The sequence below is a fragment of the Saccopteryx bilineata genome, chromosome 1 (genome assembly GCF_036850765.1).
Source record: "Saccopteryx bilineata isolate mSacBil1 chromosome 1, mSacBil1_pri_phased_curated, whole genome shotgun sequence".
In the NCBI taxonomy this organism is placed as follows: Eukaryota; Metazoa; Chordata; class Mammalia; order Chiroptera; family Emballonuridae; genus Saccopteryx; species Saccopteryx bilineata.
The window spans coordinates 258,689,319-258,704,812 of NC_089490.1; the positions used below are offsets into that span (position 1 = coordinate 258,689,319).

The window sequence follows — 15,494 nt, forward strand, 5'->3', positions numbered from 1 at the left end:
TTTCAACTGGTGAACTTGTAGTTTATACACCTATGCTATTCCATTGCGGTAGCTGCTGGCTGCCACATGGCTATTTAAATTAGTGAAAATTAAATAAAATTTAAAATTCAGGTTTTTAGCCATTTTAAGTGTTCAGTAGACACCTGTGGCTAGTTGCTATTGTCTTAGCTCAGAATTAAACATTTACCTCATTATAGGAAGATATATTAAACAAGCACTGGGTTAGACCATAGATGAAAGGAATCTTGAAAATAAGGAAATGGAGACTTGTAAGGCAAGTAATATAGATAAGTAGAATAGTGCATTATGGATCATTATGGATTGGAAAATGTTGATAAGGAGCTTGACTTTGAATCATCAAAACATCTGAACCATTGAAGGATAAGAGACAAAAAATACTTTATTTTGTACAAACTCATGGCAAATCATTATTTGAAACACTTTGGTGCTTCTATTGATTATCTGTAATTACATCATAATGGAGAAGGGGAACCCGAATGATCAAAAGAGTGAAAGGAAAATTTACTGAGATGAACCAAAAAGTGACTTCACTATATGAAGAGGCTAGAGGGAAGGAAACTTATTGGGCACCTAATACACAGGGGATGTTAGGCACTTAATACTGTGTATGTATTTAAGGTAGGCATTATTTCCCAGTTTTACATGTAAAGAAAGAGGCTCAAGACCTGGTATAACTTGCCCACATTTTCATAGCATTTATTAGCAAGGCAAGGATTCAAACTTAAGACTTTGTAACTATAAATCCTATCTGAATCCACAATCACACTGCTTCCATTTGGACAGGAAACATGCTTGGAGACATTTGACTAAAGTCCAGAATAAGTATAAAATGAGTAAGGATATGGATAGAGCCAAATTCTAGTCCTTTGAGGCATCTTTTCAGAATTAAATGCAGAAAATATTTCTTTTTATGGTAGATAGTTAAGTTAGAAAATATGGTTCCTTGAAAAGCTGACTGGTTGAAGGGTAAGTGGTTCAAGTAGAGTTTATATATACTCTTGGGGGACTATATAGGCTCAGAGACCTAAACCTGTGAGGCTAATACCGTTCTATCCCCTTGCTACTTCCATGTGGTCTCAGAGGCAGTGCCGTCATCATCATCTGGAAACTTGTTTGAAATGCAGAATCTGTTTCCACTTCAGACCTACTGAACCAGAATCTGCATTTTATCAAGATTTATGTGCACATTAAGGTTTGAGAAACTGATCTAGGTTTTCCATTTTGCCATTGTCTACCCAATTTAATGGACTGCCTGGCTTTATAGAAATGCTTTGATTCCATTGTTAATATACAGACTTTCCAACTACAGTGGTACCTTGAGATACGAATTTAATTCGTTCTGTAACCGAGCTCGTAAGTCAGTCAACTCCTATATCAAACTGCTGATACTGGACCTGTGCATCAACGCGCCAACTAGCGGCAGCTTCTCGAATCACGACTTGTATCTCGGAATTTCACTCGGATCTCGAACAAAAATACGGACCGAGTCACAGCTTGAATCTCAAAAAAATTCGTATGTTCGTCTGTTCATATCTCAAGGTACCACTGTATTATACAGAGATGGAAAGAACTTTAAATGGTGTGATTTATAAAGTATCTCAGAAAGATTAACATCCTGCTTATAGAGGCTTACAGGAAATGGAATGTCTGTCTGTCTTAAGTTATTAAGGATAGAGCCAATCTGTTTTTATTAAACTTTGAAATTGGAGTTATCTTTTCAGAATTAAATTGAGAAAATATATCTTCTTATAGTGGATAGTTAAGTTAGAGAATATGCGTCAAAAATAGACTGGCCCCAATCCCTGGTCAGGGCACATACAGGTGTCAACTGAGTGGCATAAATAAGTAGGACAAAAAAAAAAAAAATAGACTGGCTTAAGGGTAAACACGTTACCGAATTACCACAAATTTGGAGACTTAAACAACACAGATTTATTATATTATGGTTCTACAGGTCAAAAGCCCTACACAGGTTCTTACTGCCCTAAAATCAAAGTGTTGAAAGGGATGTGTTTCCTTTGAGAATCTCTAAGGGAGAATCTGTTTCCTTGCCTTTTTTGTCTTTTAAAGATGACCTGCATCCCTTGGGTGATGGTCTCCTGTCTCAAATATCTTCACAGTGAGTAAGCAGTGGCAAGTCAGGTCCTTTATATCACTCCTTATAATTGGGACATTACACTGACTTCCCGACTTCCTCATCCAGATATCATCACAGTCAAATTAGGACATTTTCACTACCTCAAAGAAAAGAAAGAATGCAAACTCATTAACAGTTACTCCCCAATATCCCCTAAACTTTCCTGACCCCCTACCCTCCAGATCTAGGCAACCACTAATGAGCTTTTTGTCTCTACAGATTTGCCTTCTATAATATTTAGTCTTTTGTGACTGGCTTTTTTTTCTTCTTTTTTATTTTAAGTTTTTATTTATTAATTTTAGAGAGAGAGAGGCGGGTGGAGGGAGGGAGCAGCCTCAACACATTGCTTCCCATAAGTACCTTGACTGGACAAGCCTGGTGTTTTGAACCTGCAACCTCAGCATTCCAGGTTGACTGCACCACCACACTTCGCCACCACACTTCGGCGAGACTGGCTTCTTTTTCACTCAGCATAATGTTTTAGAGATCCATCCATGTTGTAGCACGTATCAGCATTTCATTTATTTTTATTGTCAAATAATATCCTATTGTAAGAATATACACATTTTATTTACCTATTCATTAGTTGATGGATATTTGCATTTTTCTACTTTTTGGCTATTATGAATAATATTGCTATAAACATTTTCATACAAATTTTTTTATGGATACATGATTTTATTTCTCTTGGGTGTATACCAAGGAGTGGAATTGCTAGGTTGTGTGGCAACTTCACGTTTATATTTTAAGGAACTGCCAAACTTTTCTAAAATGATAGCACTATTTTACATTTTCACCTGAAGGTAAAATGAAGGTGCCAGTTTCTCTACATTTACATCAATGGCTGTTATGATCCGTCCTTTTGATTATAGTCATCCTAGTGGGTGGGATGTGGCATTTCAATGTATTTTGCATTTCCCTAATAGCAATACTAAACATCTTTCCATTTACTTGCTCGCCACTTGCATGTCTTTGTATGTTTGCGTGTGTGTGCATACTTTTTAAAAAGAAATATTTGTTCAAATCTTCTGCCTGTTTTTAGTTGGATTATTTGTCTTTTTAAATTATGAGTAGTAAGAGTTATTTATGTATTCAGGATACAAGTCCCTTATCAGATGAATGATTTATAAATGTTATCTCTCATCCTCTGGGCTTTCCTTTCACTTTCTGGATAGTGTTCTTCAAGCACAAAATGTTTTAATTTGATTAAGTTGCTATTCATTCTTTCTCATTCTTTGAGCTCATGTTTATTGACCACTGTCATATGCCAGTCATTGTGCCAGGCGCTGGGAATACAGCTATGCCATCCTGTGAGTTACCTCAAATTTGACTTATTAGGTTTCTCTTATTTAGCACTAGGGTGCTGGTTTGCTGGGTAAGATGTTATTGTTTGCTTTTTGTGACACAAGGGTAAATAGCTGATCTAAGTTAGATGGAAATATTTTGAGGAGCAACTAATGGTTATGAAGTATTTAATTAATGAGTTAAGCAATAATTCAATAGGTGTTTTCAGTTCCAAGGAGTTCTAGGACTCACTTAGGCTACAGTTTAGTGGAAACAAATGGCTTCTAGTCCTAAAGTTATAAGAACAAAATTACCAGCATTTTTACTCATAGTGTTGTAGAAATTTCAGTTTTCGTTATCTTCTACTTGTTAGAGGATGAATACATTTTGTCTGGAGCTGAATTGTTAACTGTGCAAAGTTGGTTACAGTATCATGTTAGAATCTTTAAATAACCTAGTAAACAGAACATATCACAAAGATATGTTTAATATAACATACATAAACTGAACCTGTTGTGAAACCATGCATGTTGAGATAGTTGTCTTTTTCCTCAGGTAAAAGATGTCTGCTTTCTGCAGCATATGTGGATAGCCACAAATGGGAAGCAAGAGAAAAAGAAGATTGTCACCTCGGTAGGTGCCTATGTATCATTTTCAGTCATTCCATATGTTTATGGTCATATATATTCATATGTATATATGAAATGATGCTTTTATGCTAATTCAATTCAGATGAGTACATTTTAGGCTTAAAAAGAATTAGATTTTTGTTTCACACATGATTTATACTTAGTAAAATCATTTTTGTGTTGATGAGTGATTTTCCTAAATTATGTAAACAATTCTTTTTTTGTTTTTGTCCATTTTTATTGTATAGCTAGCTGCCCTGCAGCCTCTCTCTGTTTTACATTATCTACAAAGAAAAATATATTTTTACTTTCATCTTTTTTTATTGTCATTTCTTAACATGTGGTCTTCAGAAAGCTTTATGACTCTCTGTTTTATTGCCAGGTGATAGATTTGAAAGCAGTATTAATAATCTCATATAAACCATTTAAGGAAAATAATTGGCTAACATCTCAGGCAGTAGGCTCCTAATTATAGGCTCCTGTTCTCTATGTTATATTACACAGATAGCAGTCTTTTTTTTATAAAATAACAAGCCCTAAAAGAAATCACTGAGCAGTTTATAGAAATGTACATGCTATATATATGTATTTTATTTATAACATCATTATGATAAAGTCAAATGATTGGTGATAGTTTTATGGAAATGATGTAATTTTTGGATCAGTTCCATTGCTGATCTAGTATTTTTCCCCAGGTTTATTTCTGTGCTTTTTTGGGGGGCTTATGTTAAGTAAGAAGAGAATCCTCCTGTGTTTATGGATTCTTCCCATAACTTGGTTGGGGAGCGGGCAGGATTCTTTTATAGCTACCTATAACAGCTACATTGGGAACATCAGGGGGTAGGCAAGGAGTCTTTGAAGAACTCATCATTTTCTCCCTTGATAATGTGATTGCAAGAGCAGAGTTGGTTTGAGACCTGGAATTGCGTGGGTGGGCAGGGTCTAGCCAAAACAGAGCTGTGGAGAATCTGAAGATTAGTAACTACATGTTTGCACTGAAATGTAGAATCACTGTGAACAGCATATAGAAATGCAGATGGGTACAGCTGTGGTGTACTAGCAAAGTCAAATACCATTCGGTATTATCATGGCATTATCATAAGTGACAGTTTTATTCAAAAAATGGTGAACAATTCTTGGTAAATTTCTGAATAAATCAAGTGCTATCTTTCCTCATTTCACCTAGTAGTTGCTTTATGGAAAATTCAGCTTACTTTCAAATTATGCCCCCCAAAGTTCTTTGTTTTTATGTGTAAAATGGAGTTAGTTTTGTTAAATATAAATATATGTAGGTTTAGATTTTTTTTTTTTTTTTCTGAAGCTGGAAACGGGGAGAGACAGTCAGACAGACTCCCGCATGCGCCCGACCAGGATCCACCCGGCACGCCCACCAGGGGGCGATGCTCTGCCCACCAGGGGGTGATGCTCTGCCCCTCTGGGGCGTCGCTCTGTTGGGACCAGAGCCACTCCAGAGCCACTCTAGCGCCTGGGGCAGAGGCCAAGGAGCCATCCCCAGCACCCAGACCATCTTTGCTCCAATGGAGCCTGGCTGCGGGAGGGGAAGAGAGAGACAGAGAGGAAGGAGAGGGGGAGGGGTGGAGAAGCAGATGGGCGCTTCTCCTGTGTGCCCTGGCCGGGAATCGAACCCGGGACTTCTGCACGCCAGGCCGACGCTCTACCACTGAGCCTACCGGCCAGGGCCTAGATTTATTTTTAATAGTGTGAATATCTGCCATGTCAAACATTGCATGATATGTGGACTAAATATTTTTAACTTTTTATTTGGAAATAATTTGAAATATATAAACAGTTATAAGAATAGTACAGAGTATCTGATACCCCTAGCCCAGATTTACGTATTGTCATCATTTTGACCCATTTGTTTTTGCTTCTCATTCTCTGTATGCACACTTTTTTTTAACCTCTTGAGAGTTTTTGCATATATTATAGCTTTTTATCCTGCATGCTTAATGTATTGTACCTGACATTTTTAAAGAAGCCAGCCCCTTTTTAAAATAGGATATTCTTCTTTTGGGGTATTTCTGAGATTTCCTTATAATTAAATGGAAGATATGCTTTCTCATGAGAATATTGGTGATACTGTGTTCTTCTCAGGGCACGTCTGAAATACCTGTTATCGATCTGTCTTCGCTGGTGATGTTAACTTTGATCACCTAGTCAAGTGTGTCTCATTTCCTCAACTGGAGAATTACTCTCTTTCTCCAACAGACAATTTGTGGGGAGATATTTTAATATGCAGATATCCTGTTTATCAAAAGTTTCCCCCTGGATTGAGCATCCATTGAAGCATCTTGCCAGAATCAGTCTTTATTATGACAGTTGCAAAATGATGGTTTCCCAACTCCATGAATACCGCCGCATTAGCTAGTTAGTATTCAGTATCCTACTATAAGCAAGAGCCTTCCCTTCTGTCCTACTTCTTTCTTTGAACTACATATATCTATCTATTCACTATCAATATGGTCTTCTTCTGGATTGTGGACTTCTCTTGTTTGTTTGTTTTTTGGGGTTTTTTTTTAAGTTTTTTTTTAACTGATTTTACAAAGAGAAGAAGGGAGCAAGAGAGACAGACAGACAGAAACATCAACCTCTACTGTACATGCCCTGACTGGGGATCGAACCCACAACCCCTGTGCATAGGGAGTATGCTCGAACCAACCAAGCCATCCAGCCATGGCTTTGGTTTTTCTTTTAATGGTTCGTTACCATCCTTCATTATTTGGGTGATCAAATTTCCCCAGGTTTGGCTAGTAGAAGTTGACTCTTAATGTTTCAAGTTTATCTTTTACCTTTCCTGCTCTAGCCCTGGAATCATCTATTTCTCCAAGAAATCCTGGTTCCTTTTAGTAGGGAATGGTATTAAAAGCCAAGATCCATATACTAGATGTCCTTTTGTCACTGTGGAGTTTTTGCTTCTTGGCCATTCAATGTATAGAGGTAGGAAAATATGTATACATATACACATAAACATACAGATATGCATATATGCATACATGTACATATTTTACAAATATTGACTCCATACTGAAACTTCTAATTCCAGTGCATCCACACATGGTTCTTTCTTGCCTTCCTCTAGTCCATAGTTGTGTCTCCTTTCCATACTGAAAACTGGCTCCCAACAGGGCTGATGTTTTGATGTGTTGGACAGTGTCGGCATTGCAGGTTATCTGATTTTCTTTTATTCTGCCCATTAAGTTCCAGTAATGCCCTGTTGTCGTTCTAACAGTAAAAAAAAATACCCCTGTATATTCTAAAATGCCCTTTAGGGCCAGTCATACTGCTTTGGAAACCACTGTTGTAGTGATGAAACCAGTATGGACTCCATTATGTTGCAAAGCTTGCTCTGATGTACTATATATGAATTAAAAGAAAAGTGCTGTGGAAGTACAGAGAAGAGAACAAAGAATTTCAGGAAAGCTATTGTTAACACTTTCTTGGGTATATGAAGGGAAGATTAGTAAATGAGACTTATATATGGCACCTTGGTATGGGTTATGTCAGCTACCTGTTACTCTGAGACAAATCTAGGGGAACATTTTCATGGATTCCTGAATAAGCAAAAGCTGTTTGCCAAAGAATGAATGTAATAATCTGCAACAAATAAGTATATAGGAGTAGTTGTCTCCTTGTCTGTTAAGATTATTATACTTGGAAAAGCAGTACCAGCTACCATTTACTCAGTACTACCTGGCCCAGAATACTCTTTGCACACCTGAATCCCTGCCCAGTCAGAATAGATTTTCCCTCGCCCTGTGTTCTTACAGCAGTTGGTTATGCAGTATGATGTGGCAGAGTCTGCATCTGGGGGACAGACATCTAGGTGTGAACCCCCACTCCCCAGATTTCCAAAACTACTCTCTTAACTTCGGTTCCTGTACCTATAAATTAGGGATGATGATACTGCCTGCCTCAGCCTGACATACAGTAGGTGCTGTGCAAATATATATGTGGAATGCATGAGTCCCTAGGCCCCTTGATTTAACTAATATTTAAAACGTGGAAAGTGAATAAGGTTTTACAACTCAAACTGCTGCGAAGGAAAGGAGGCTATATGAGACAATTTTTATGTTTCATTTCTGTGTAATAGAATGTGATTAAAACAAACATTCGCTTCCACGTGCTAGCACATGTTTTCCTTAACTCATATCTGAGGATTTGGTTTGAGATGGCCCTGAGAAGTGAGGGTAGGGCGTGGTCAGGCGGCGCGACTGATGCAGCCTGCGGTAGATCGGGCAGTAGGTGGCAGTGCGGCCTCTTCCGAGGCCTCCATGCTGCCGTGGAGCCCATCGTTGGAGTCGAACCTTTCCTGAAGTCTCCGCGTGAGTGTGCTGGAAGGGCTGCCCTCAAGTATGTGGAGTGATGTGATTGGGCGCGGTGATCTGGTGCGGGCTTGCCGATTGGAGAAGGATGGAGGGACGATGTGAAGCATTTACTCCGCGCGTCCCCATTGGAGGGCGTTGGGTGGAGTGGAACGCCACGGAGAGGGAAGAGATGTGGGTCTGCGTCTGCGCCTTCCATCTGCTTAAGTGATTTCATCTCTTTGCCGAATACTATGGAGCAGGCGTTTTGCGTTCTCGCAGATAAGCTTGCAGCTTTGGCGCCTCCTCTCTTCAGTCTCATTGGTGGATTTCTATAGAGCCTTGAGGGAGAGCTGATGAGGACCTGTCCAGCTGATACGAAGGTAGTTTATTACACGGAGGTCTTGACACTTTACCTGCACTGCCACCTAGGGAGCAGACAGAAATCGAAAGACAACCTCTGTTCACTGCTAGCAGCGTGCCGGTTTCTGCGCAAAGCATTTCACACGCATCATTTCGTTTAATGCTCACTGCAGCCAGCTAAGGCAACTGCTATTATCTATCCCCTTCCGAGGAAACAGCTCATATCCCGCGGTTTGCTTTAGGCTATACAGTATTATATTGCCTTTCCTCTCAAAAATAGTTTGCTCAGTGATAGCTGTAGTACCTGCAGTTCTATCATAGAGTCTTCCCTTGCACTGAAGCAGTGGATGTCTTGCTTTTCTAAAAAAAAATAAAAAACAAAACTTTTTGATTGCAGTGTAGTATATATTGAGAAGTGCACAAATCATAATGTAACGATTGATGAGTTATCACAGAATGAACAAACCTGTGTAGTATAGAACATTCCTGCCTCTCCAGAAGCCCTTATAACAGCTTCCACTTTTCTTTTCACGGGTAGCCATTACCATGACTTCTAACACCATAGGTTATTTTTAAATGTTTTTTAATGGGAAATCTAAAAGATATACAAAAGTAGCATGGTATAAGGAATCCTCTTTACCCATCTTCTGCCTTCTTCAGCAGTTAGCAGCCATGGCCAATCTACTTAATCTCTCTACTTCTCTTTCCCCCATCCTATACTGATCCTTTGGATTATTTTGAGGCAAATCCCAGGTAATATGTCATTTCAGCCATAAATATTTGATTGTGTACTTCTAAAAGATACAGTTATTTTTAATACCATTCTCACACCTAAAATAATGTTTAAATATGAAATATTCTGTCATTGTTCACATTTCCCTGATACTCTCATAAATTTTTTAGTAGTTTGGTTGAATCAGGATGCACTTAAGGTCTATACAGCACAATTGGTTATGTCCCCCACCCTTCTCTTGCCTCTTTTAAAATCTTTTTCTTTTTTATAGAAACATATGAAAGTAGAAAGAATAATGTAATGAGCCCCATGTGCTGTCATGCAGCTTCAGCAGTTACCAGTTCCCTGCCCGTTGTATTTCATCAATACTCTACGCCATCACCAGATTACTTTTTAACAAATCCTTGTTATCAAATCATTTTATATATAATTGGATATGTACTTCTAAAAGATAAGGATTTAAAAAAATATATAACACCATTCTCATATCTAAAAACTAGTAATTCCTTAACATCATTATATATTCCACGAATGTTCACATTTCCCCCAAATATCTTACAAATTTCTTTTTAATTTGAAGTTTCTTGAAATGGGATCTGGATAAGGTCCGTATTTGTAATGTATTGAGAAGTCTCTTAAGTATCTTTTAATCTCTAAGTTTCTCTCTTTCTTGTAATTTATTTGTTGAAAAAAATAGGCCTTTTGTACTATAGAGTTGCTGCCCATATTAGGAATTTGCTGTTTTTATCCTTATGGTGTATGGTTTTAACATGTTCCTCTACCTTCATTTGCCCTATAAAGCTGGCAATTAGAGAAGAAAGCTTGATCAGAGTCAGGGTCTTTCTGTTTTTGTTTTTCTTTTGGCATGAATACGTCATAAGAAGCGTTTGCCTTTGTTAGAAGACACAGCATTGTTTGTCCCTCTGTGGTGTTAAAGGCCATTCATGATCATTGCTTATTAGATCCATTATTTCATTAGGAGCTGCAAAATGTTGCTATTTTAGTTCTATCGTTTCTTACTCATTTATCACCCAGAAAACATTTATAAAAGAATTTCCTTTCATCAACAGTGGAGTTGTCCTCAGATACAGTTTGCATACATCTTGCAGAAGATTGAGCAGTAGGTGGCAGTGCGGCTTCTTCCGAGACCTCCGCAGCAGCCTGTGGAGCCCAGCGTCCGGGTCCCAACTGTTCCTGGAGCCATGCAGCCTTTCAGGAGGCCTCCCCTGCGTGTTTTCAATGAATTGACCCCTTATCATCTTCCATAGATGATCAGTGAAGCTTTTGTGGGTTTTCTTGTTGCTGTATTTTATTATTAATATCATGAATTCATAGATTTAAGCAATTTAATCTATTGTAGCTGATATTTTTATGGAAAGGGCCTTAGTTCTACAACAGCGGTCTAGAGAAACTTAGGAGTTCTTGGGCTTTCCAACTCAAGTCAGATGATTTCAATTTTAGACTGTTTCTGTACTAGGCTCCCCTTTGGTTAAAATTAACACTTCAGTAAAGCATCACCTCTAAATTCCTCCACTAATGGGGCAGATTTGTTAGGGAGGCAAAGGGTGAAAGCTATTAGCATTGGCCAGTTAGCAGCTGTTGAATTTCAGCCTAGGACCCAAAGTGAAAGGATTTAGGAGAAAACCATTCCAAGGGGCTGGTTATGGATCTGGTAGGAGGGCAGGCTTGGGAAGCTCTCTAGGTTCCAGGAAAGAAGTTTCCTTGGATCATCTGCTAGGGATGAGGGCCCATGTGACTTGAACTGAATTGGATTCCTGTTCCCTACTGACTTAATTATTTTATTTCTGATTTTTCAATTTATAAGTAATCATAAAGTAAGGGATGCCTTTTGGTTTTGGTTACTGGTTTAAATTTACTTATTTTACGAATTCCCTTTCTGGATCCAAAATGCATTATACCATTGACACATTTGCATTCATTTAGAAACTGAGCACTATGGTCATCTCTTACATTTCTTCATTAACTGAGATTTAATTTTGCAAAGTCATTTCAGCTGTGGAGACCTTTGGCTTGTAGCTTGATGGAGATTTTGTAAAGCCTGCATTAACATTGTCAGTTCCATATTTGCATCTGTGTGACCTCTATTCATTTACCAGGTTTCATACTTACCATCTGCTGGCTCATCTAGAGATGACCTGGCTTGTGCACATCATCCTCCTTCAGTCTCGTTTTCTAAGTGTATATGAATACATAAGGTGACCAACTTTTTTACAATGAAAAGAAGGACAAAAATAAGTTGAAGAAAACAATATCGTAAATAAAAGAAACATTTTATTCATTGCAACAGTAATACACTATAATATGATAAATGCATAATGACATTTGTAATATTTTATATTGTAATTATGTTTATATGCCTATTTTTAATAATAATTATAAGGAAAAATTACTCATTTAGAAAATATCTAAATGAGTACTTTCTATTGAATGAATATTTTTTGTCAATATATCATCATTTAACAATATATTGGAAATATCTGAACAAGAAATATTCTTCATATTGAATTTTACAGCAAGTGCTGCAGCTAGAGTATCAACATTCGATCTCCATTTCTCACTTGTCCAAAAATCATTAGCAATTGAAAAAACTCTTTCAACTGTTGCATTAGTTGCAGGGCAGCACAATGCAAATTGAACTAGAATAAATAAATTTTCACATGGAATATGTTCATTTTTGAAATGGCTGAATATTTTCACTCATATTTTTATCAATTTTGACGTGTTCATTTTCTCACTGTATTAATTTTTCAGAATTTAAATATACATTCAGTCTTCTACTTTCTTCAAAGAGACAGTTGTCTGTTTTGATGTCTGGCATTTCTTTAGATAAAAACTCAAGACAAAATTCAATATCTGTCCAATATACTTGCGATGAAGTAAAAAAACAACATTGAAAACTGTTATTTCCCATGATGTTTGTTTCAGACCATTCTTTGATATATATTGAAAACATGTCTGGTAAAAATTCTGCACTTCTTTGATAAACTTTTCTATTATGCCTGGATTTAATTCCCTCTAAGTCAGACAATTTTCTTTTTATAATTAAAGGAAGAAATTTTTCTTCAAAACGAGATTTATATTGAAGGATAAAGTCGTTCAAAATAAGACTAACTTCCATAGCTGAAATGTGTTCATCTTCAATCTTTTGAATCATTTTGTGTAAAATAGATGCTTAATTATGTGCAAAATACATTAATATCTCAGATATTTTATTATTGAAAATGATTCCAGGATTTTAGGACATTTGTCTAAACTTAAAAAATATGACTGGGTTCGATTCCCGGCCAGGGCACACAGGAGAAGCACCCATTTGCTTCTCCACCCCTCCGCCACGCTTTCCTCTCTTGTCTCTCTCTTCCCCTCCCGCAACCAAGGCTCCATTGGAGCAAAGATGGCCCGGGCGCTGGGGATGGCTCTGTGGCCTCTGCCTCAGGTGCTAGAGTGGCTCTGGTCGCAACATGGCGACTCCCAGGATGGGCAGAGCATCGCCCCCTGGTGGGCAGAGCGTTGCCCCCTGGTGGGCGTGCTGGGTGGATCCCGGTCGGGCGCATGCGGGAGTCTGTCTGACTGTCTCTCCCTGTTTCCAGCTTCAGAAAAATGGAAAAAAAAAAAAAAATGAACAGAGAGGCTCAAATAATTGTAGAACACGCTCTACAGCAGGTGTTAGAGCAAGCCATCTATCTTTTGAATATCCTAAAAGTTTTTTGTATTCAACATTTGCTTCTTCACAAAATTGTTTTGAAGTAGCAACATGAATGGTAAAACAACTAAAATGCAAATAAATTGTAGTTATTATTACTTCTACATCAATTGGCATGGCACATGACGCTGTGTTGATTACATTTGACAAAATATGTGCATTACAACTCATTCCTACTATTTTCTTTTGGAGTAACTCTTGTAATTTTTACATACACATTATTCACCCCTTTGCGTCTTCACCCACCAAAATTTGTATTTGTATTATCAGCCATTAGTACAACTTTGGATTTCAAATTGTTTTCATTTATTACTCTGTGTAGATGGTTTGACAAAATTTCAGAAGTTTCGCCTTCAATGGATTCTAAATTTAAAATTTTTACTTGAAAGCCCATTATGATTTGATGCATCAAATAAAATCATTATAAATGCTGCAGTTTCCAAGTCCTCTGTAAGTCTTTTGTCACAGTAATTTTTAAATACTGATTTCAAAATAGCCTCACATTTTATCCTGGCATGTGAAAATTTTGCATTGTGAAACTTTCTCAATAGTTTAGTTGTACAATCCATACTATGAAACTTTGATTGTGAATTATGGTATGAAATGCAAATGTTCCCTCCATTGCAGCCAACTGTTTTCCATCTTCACAATAATTTGAAGTTTTAAAAAGACTTGTTAATTGACAACTGGAAGCTGATGCATCTAATGATTGCTTGTGTTTGTTTGTGGTCAAGTGTTTCATTATCGCTGCTCTGCCCCCAGCTGCAGTACAAAATTTTCTGCTGCAAATATCGCAGAAAGCAATGGTATCTTTCTTTGATATGAGGAATGGAAATTCCTCTTTCAATTTATTGTTGAAATGGCATCTTCTCTTTTTTGATTTTTCCATCTCTTAAGTGAAATTTAAAATTAAAAATAAAATATAGAGTTACACGAACAATGCAAGCACATTAGGAACTGAAAACAATACATCATGGTAGGTGAATTTTCCAGAAGCTAAATTAACAAAACTATGAATCAAAAACCACTCATCTGGAGTGATATTTGGGTGTATTTATCATTTTCTAATTAAAAAACATCTGTTTTATGCAACTATTTAATCAAAATGCGTTATTAATAGATATGGTTTGAGGTTAGATTTCCACTTTAAATCTCGAATTTCGGAAAAATACTTGTAAATAAAATTATATGTATTTGGAAATTATTAAATAGGTAATTAATAAAACGTGAATTGTGCTTACCTGTTTATGATTGAATATTCACTGAAAGAAATAATCGTGAGTCTACAATGTCATATGTGCCGTGTCATGTTTCAGTAAGAAGTACACAAAGTCATTTGCACACCTGGTATATCGCTCTCTCTCTCAAAGTCTCCCATGAGGAGCACACGTGTCTCTTAATCGCCTCTCACCACACTGTACTGATCCTTGATGAATCGTCATGTCAAATACAAATATGTCACATCACACGCAATGGATCAACTCTACATCGATCGATACGGACATTTACAGATTAGTCTTCCAACATCAAAAAGGAGGACATGGCCTGACCAGGCAGTGGCGAAGTGGATAGAGTGTCGGACTGGGATGCAGAGGATCCAGGTTCGAGACCCTGAGGTCGCCAGCTTGAGCACAGGCTCATCCTGGTTTTAGCAAAGCTCACCAGCTTGGACCCAAGGTCGCTGGCTCAAGCAAGGGGTTACTCGGTCTACTGAAGGCCCACAGTCAAGGCACATATGAGAAAGCAATCAATGAACAACTAAGGTCTTGCAACAAAAGACTGATGATTGATGCTTCTCATCTCTCTCCGTTCCTGTCTGTCTGTTCCTGTCTATCCCTCTCTCTGACTCTCTCTTTGTCCCTGTAAAAAAAAAAAGGACATGTAGGAGGACACTTTTCAAGGGAGGACGGAACTTACAAAAGAAGGACTGTCCTCCCTAAAGGAGGACGATTGGTCACCTTAATAGTATACAAAGCTTGCCTTCACTTTTTTCCTTTATTAGAACTATTTGTTTTAAATTTTCTGGTGACATGTAGAGAGACAAATAGACAAGTTAATCTAAATGTCTATATTTAAAATAGTTCTTAGGTTAGTTTTTCTTACTTCCTTCTATTCTATACATTTTACATGTTATCTGTCCTTGTTTTTCTTTAAATGTGGGAAACAAAAACACAATTTCCGCCTGTGTTTTCCGGATCACTTCTTTGTGTAAGTGCAATAATGACTAGTGTATAGTTCTTTATTACATGAATTAGGTAAGGTACACAGATGGTCCTATGCCCAG

General features: G+C 37.5%; 1 protein-coding gene across 2 annotated transcripts in view; it reads left to right on the forward strand.

Annotated features, from left to right (window-relative positions):
* The window catches only part of MRPS27 (mitochondrial ribosomal protein S27), a 97,450-nt gene that overhangs the window by 1,255 nt on the left and 80,701 nt on the right, over positions 1–15,494 (forward strand). Inside the window, exon 2 of one of the 2 annotated variants that reach the window (XM_066241534.1) lies at positions 3,998–4,075. In XM_066241534.1, coding sequence (XP_066097631.1) covers positions 3,998–4,075 — 78 coding nt within the window. Of the gene's footprint in view, positions 1–3,997; positions 4,076–8,576; positions 8,777–15,494 lie in introns of those variants that run through there. The other variant, XM_066241541.1, reaches the window with a different exon arrangement.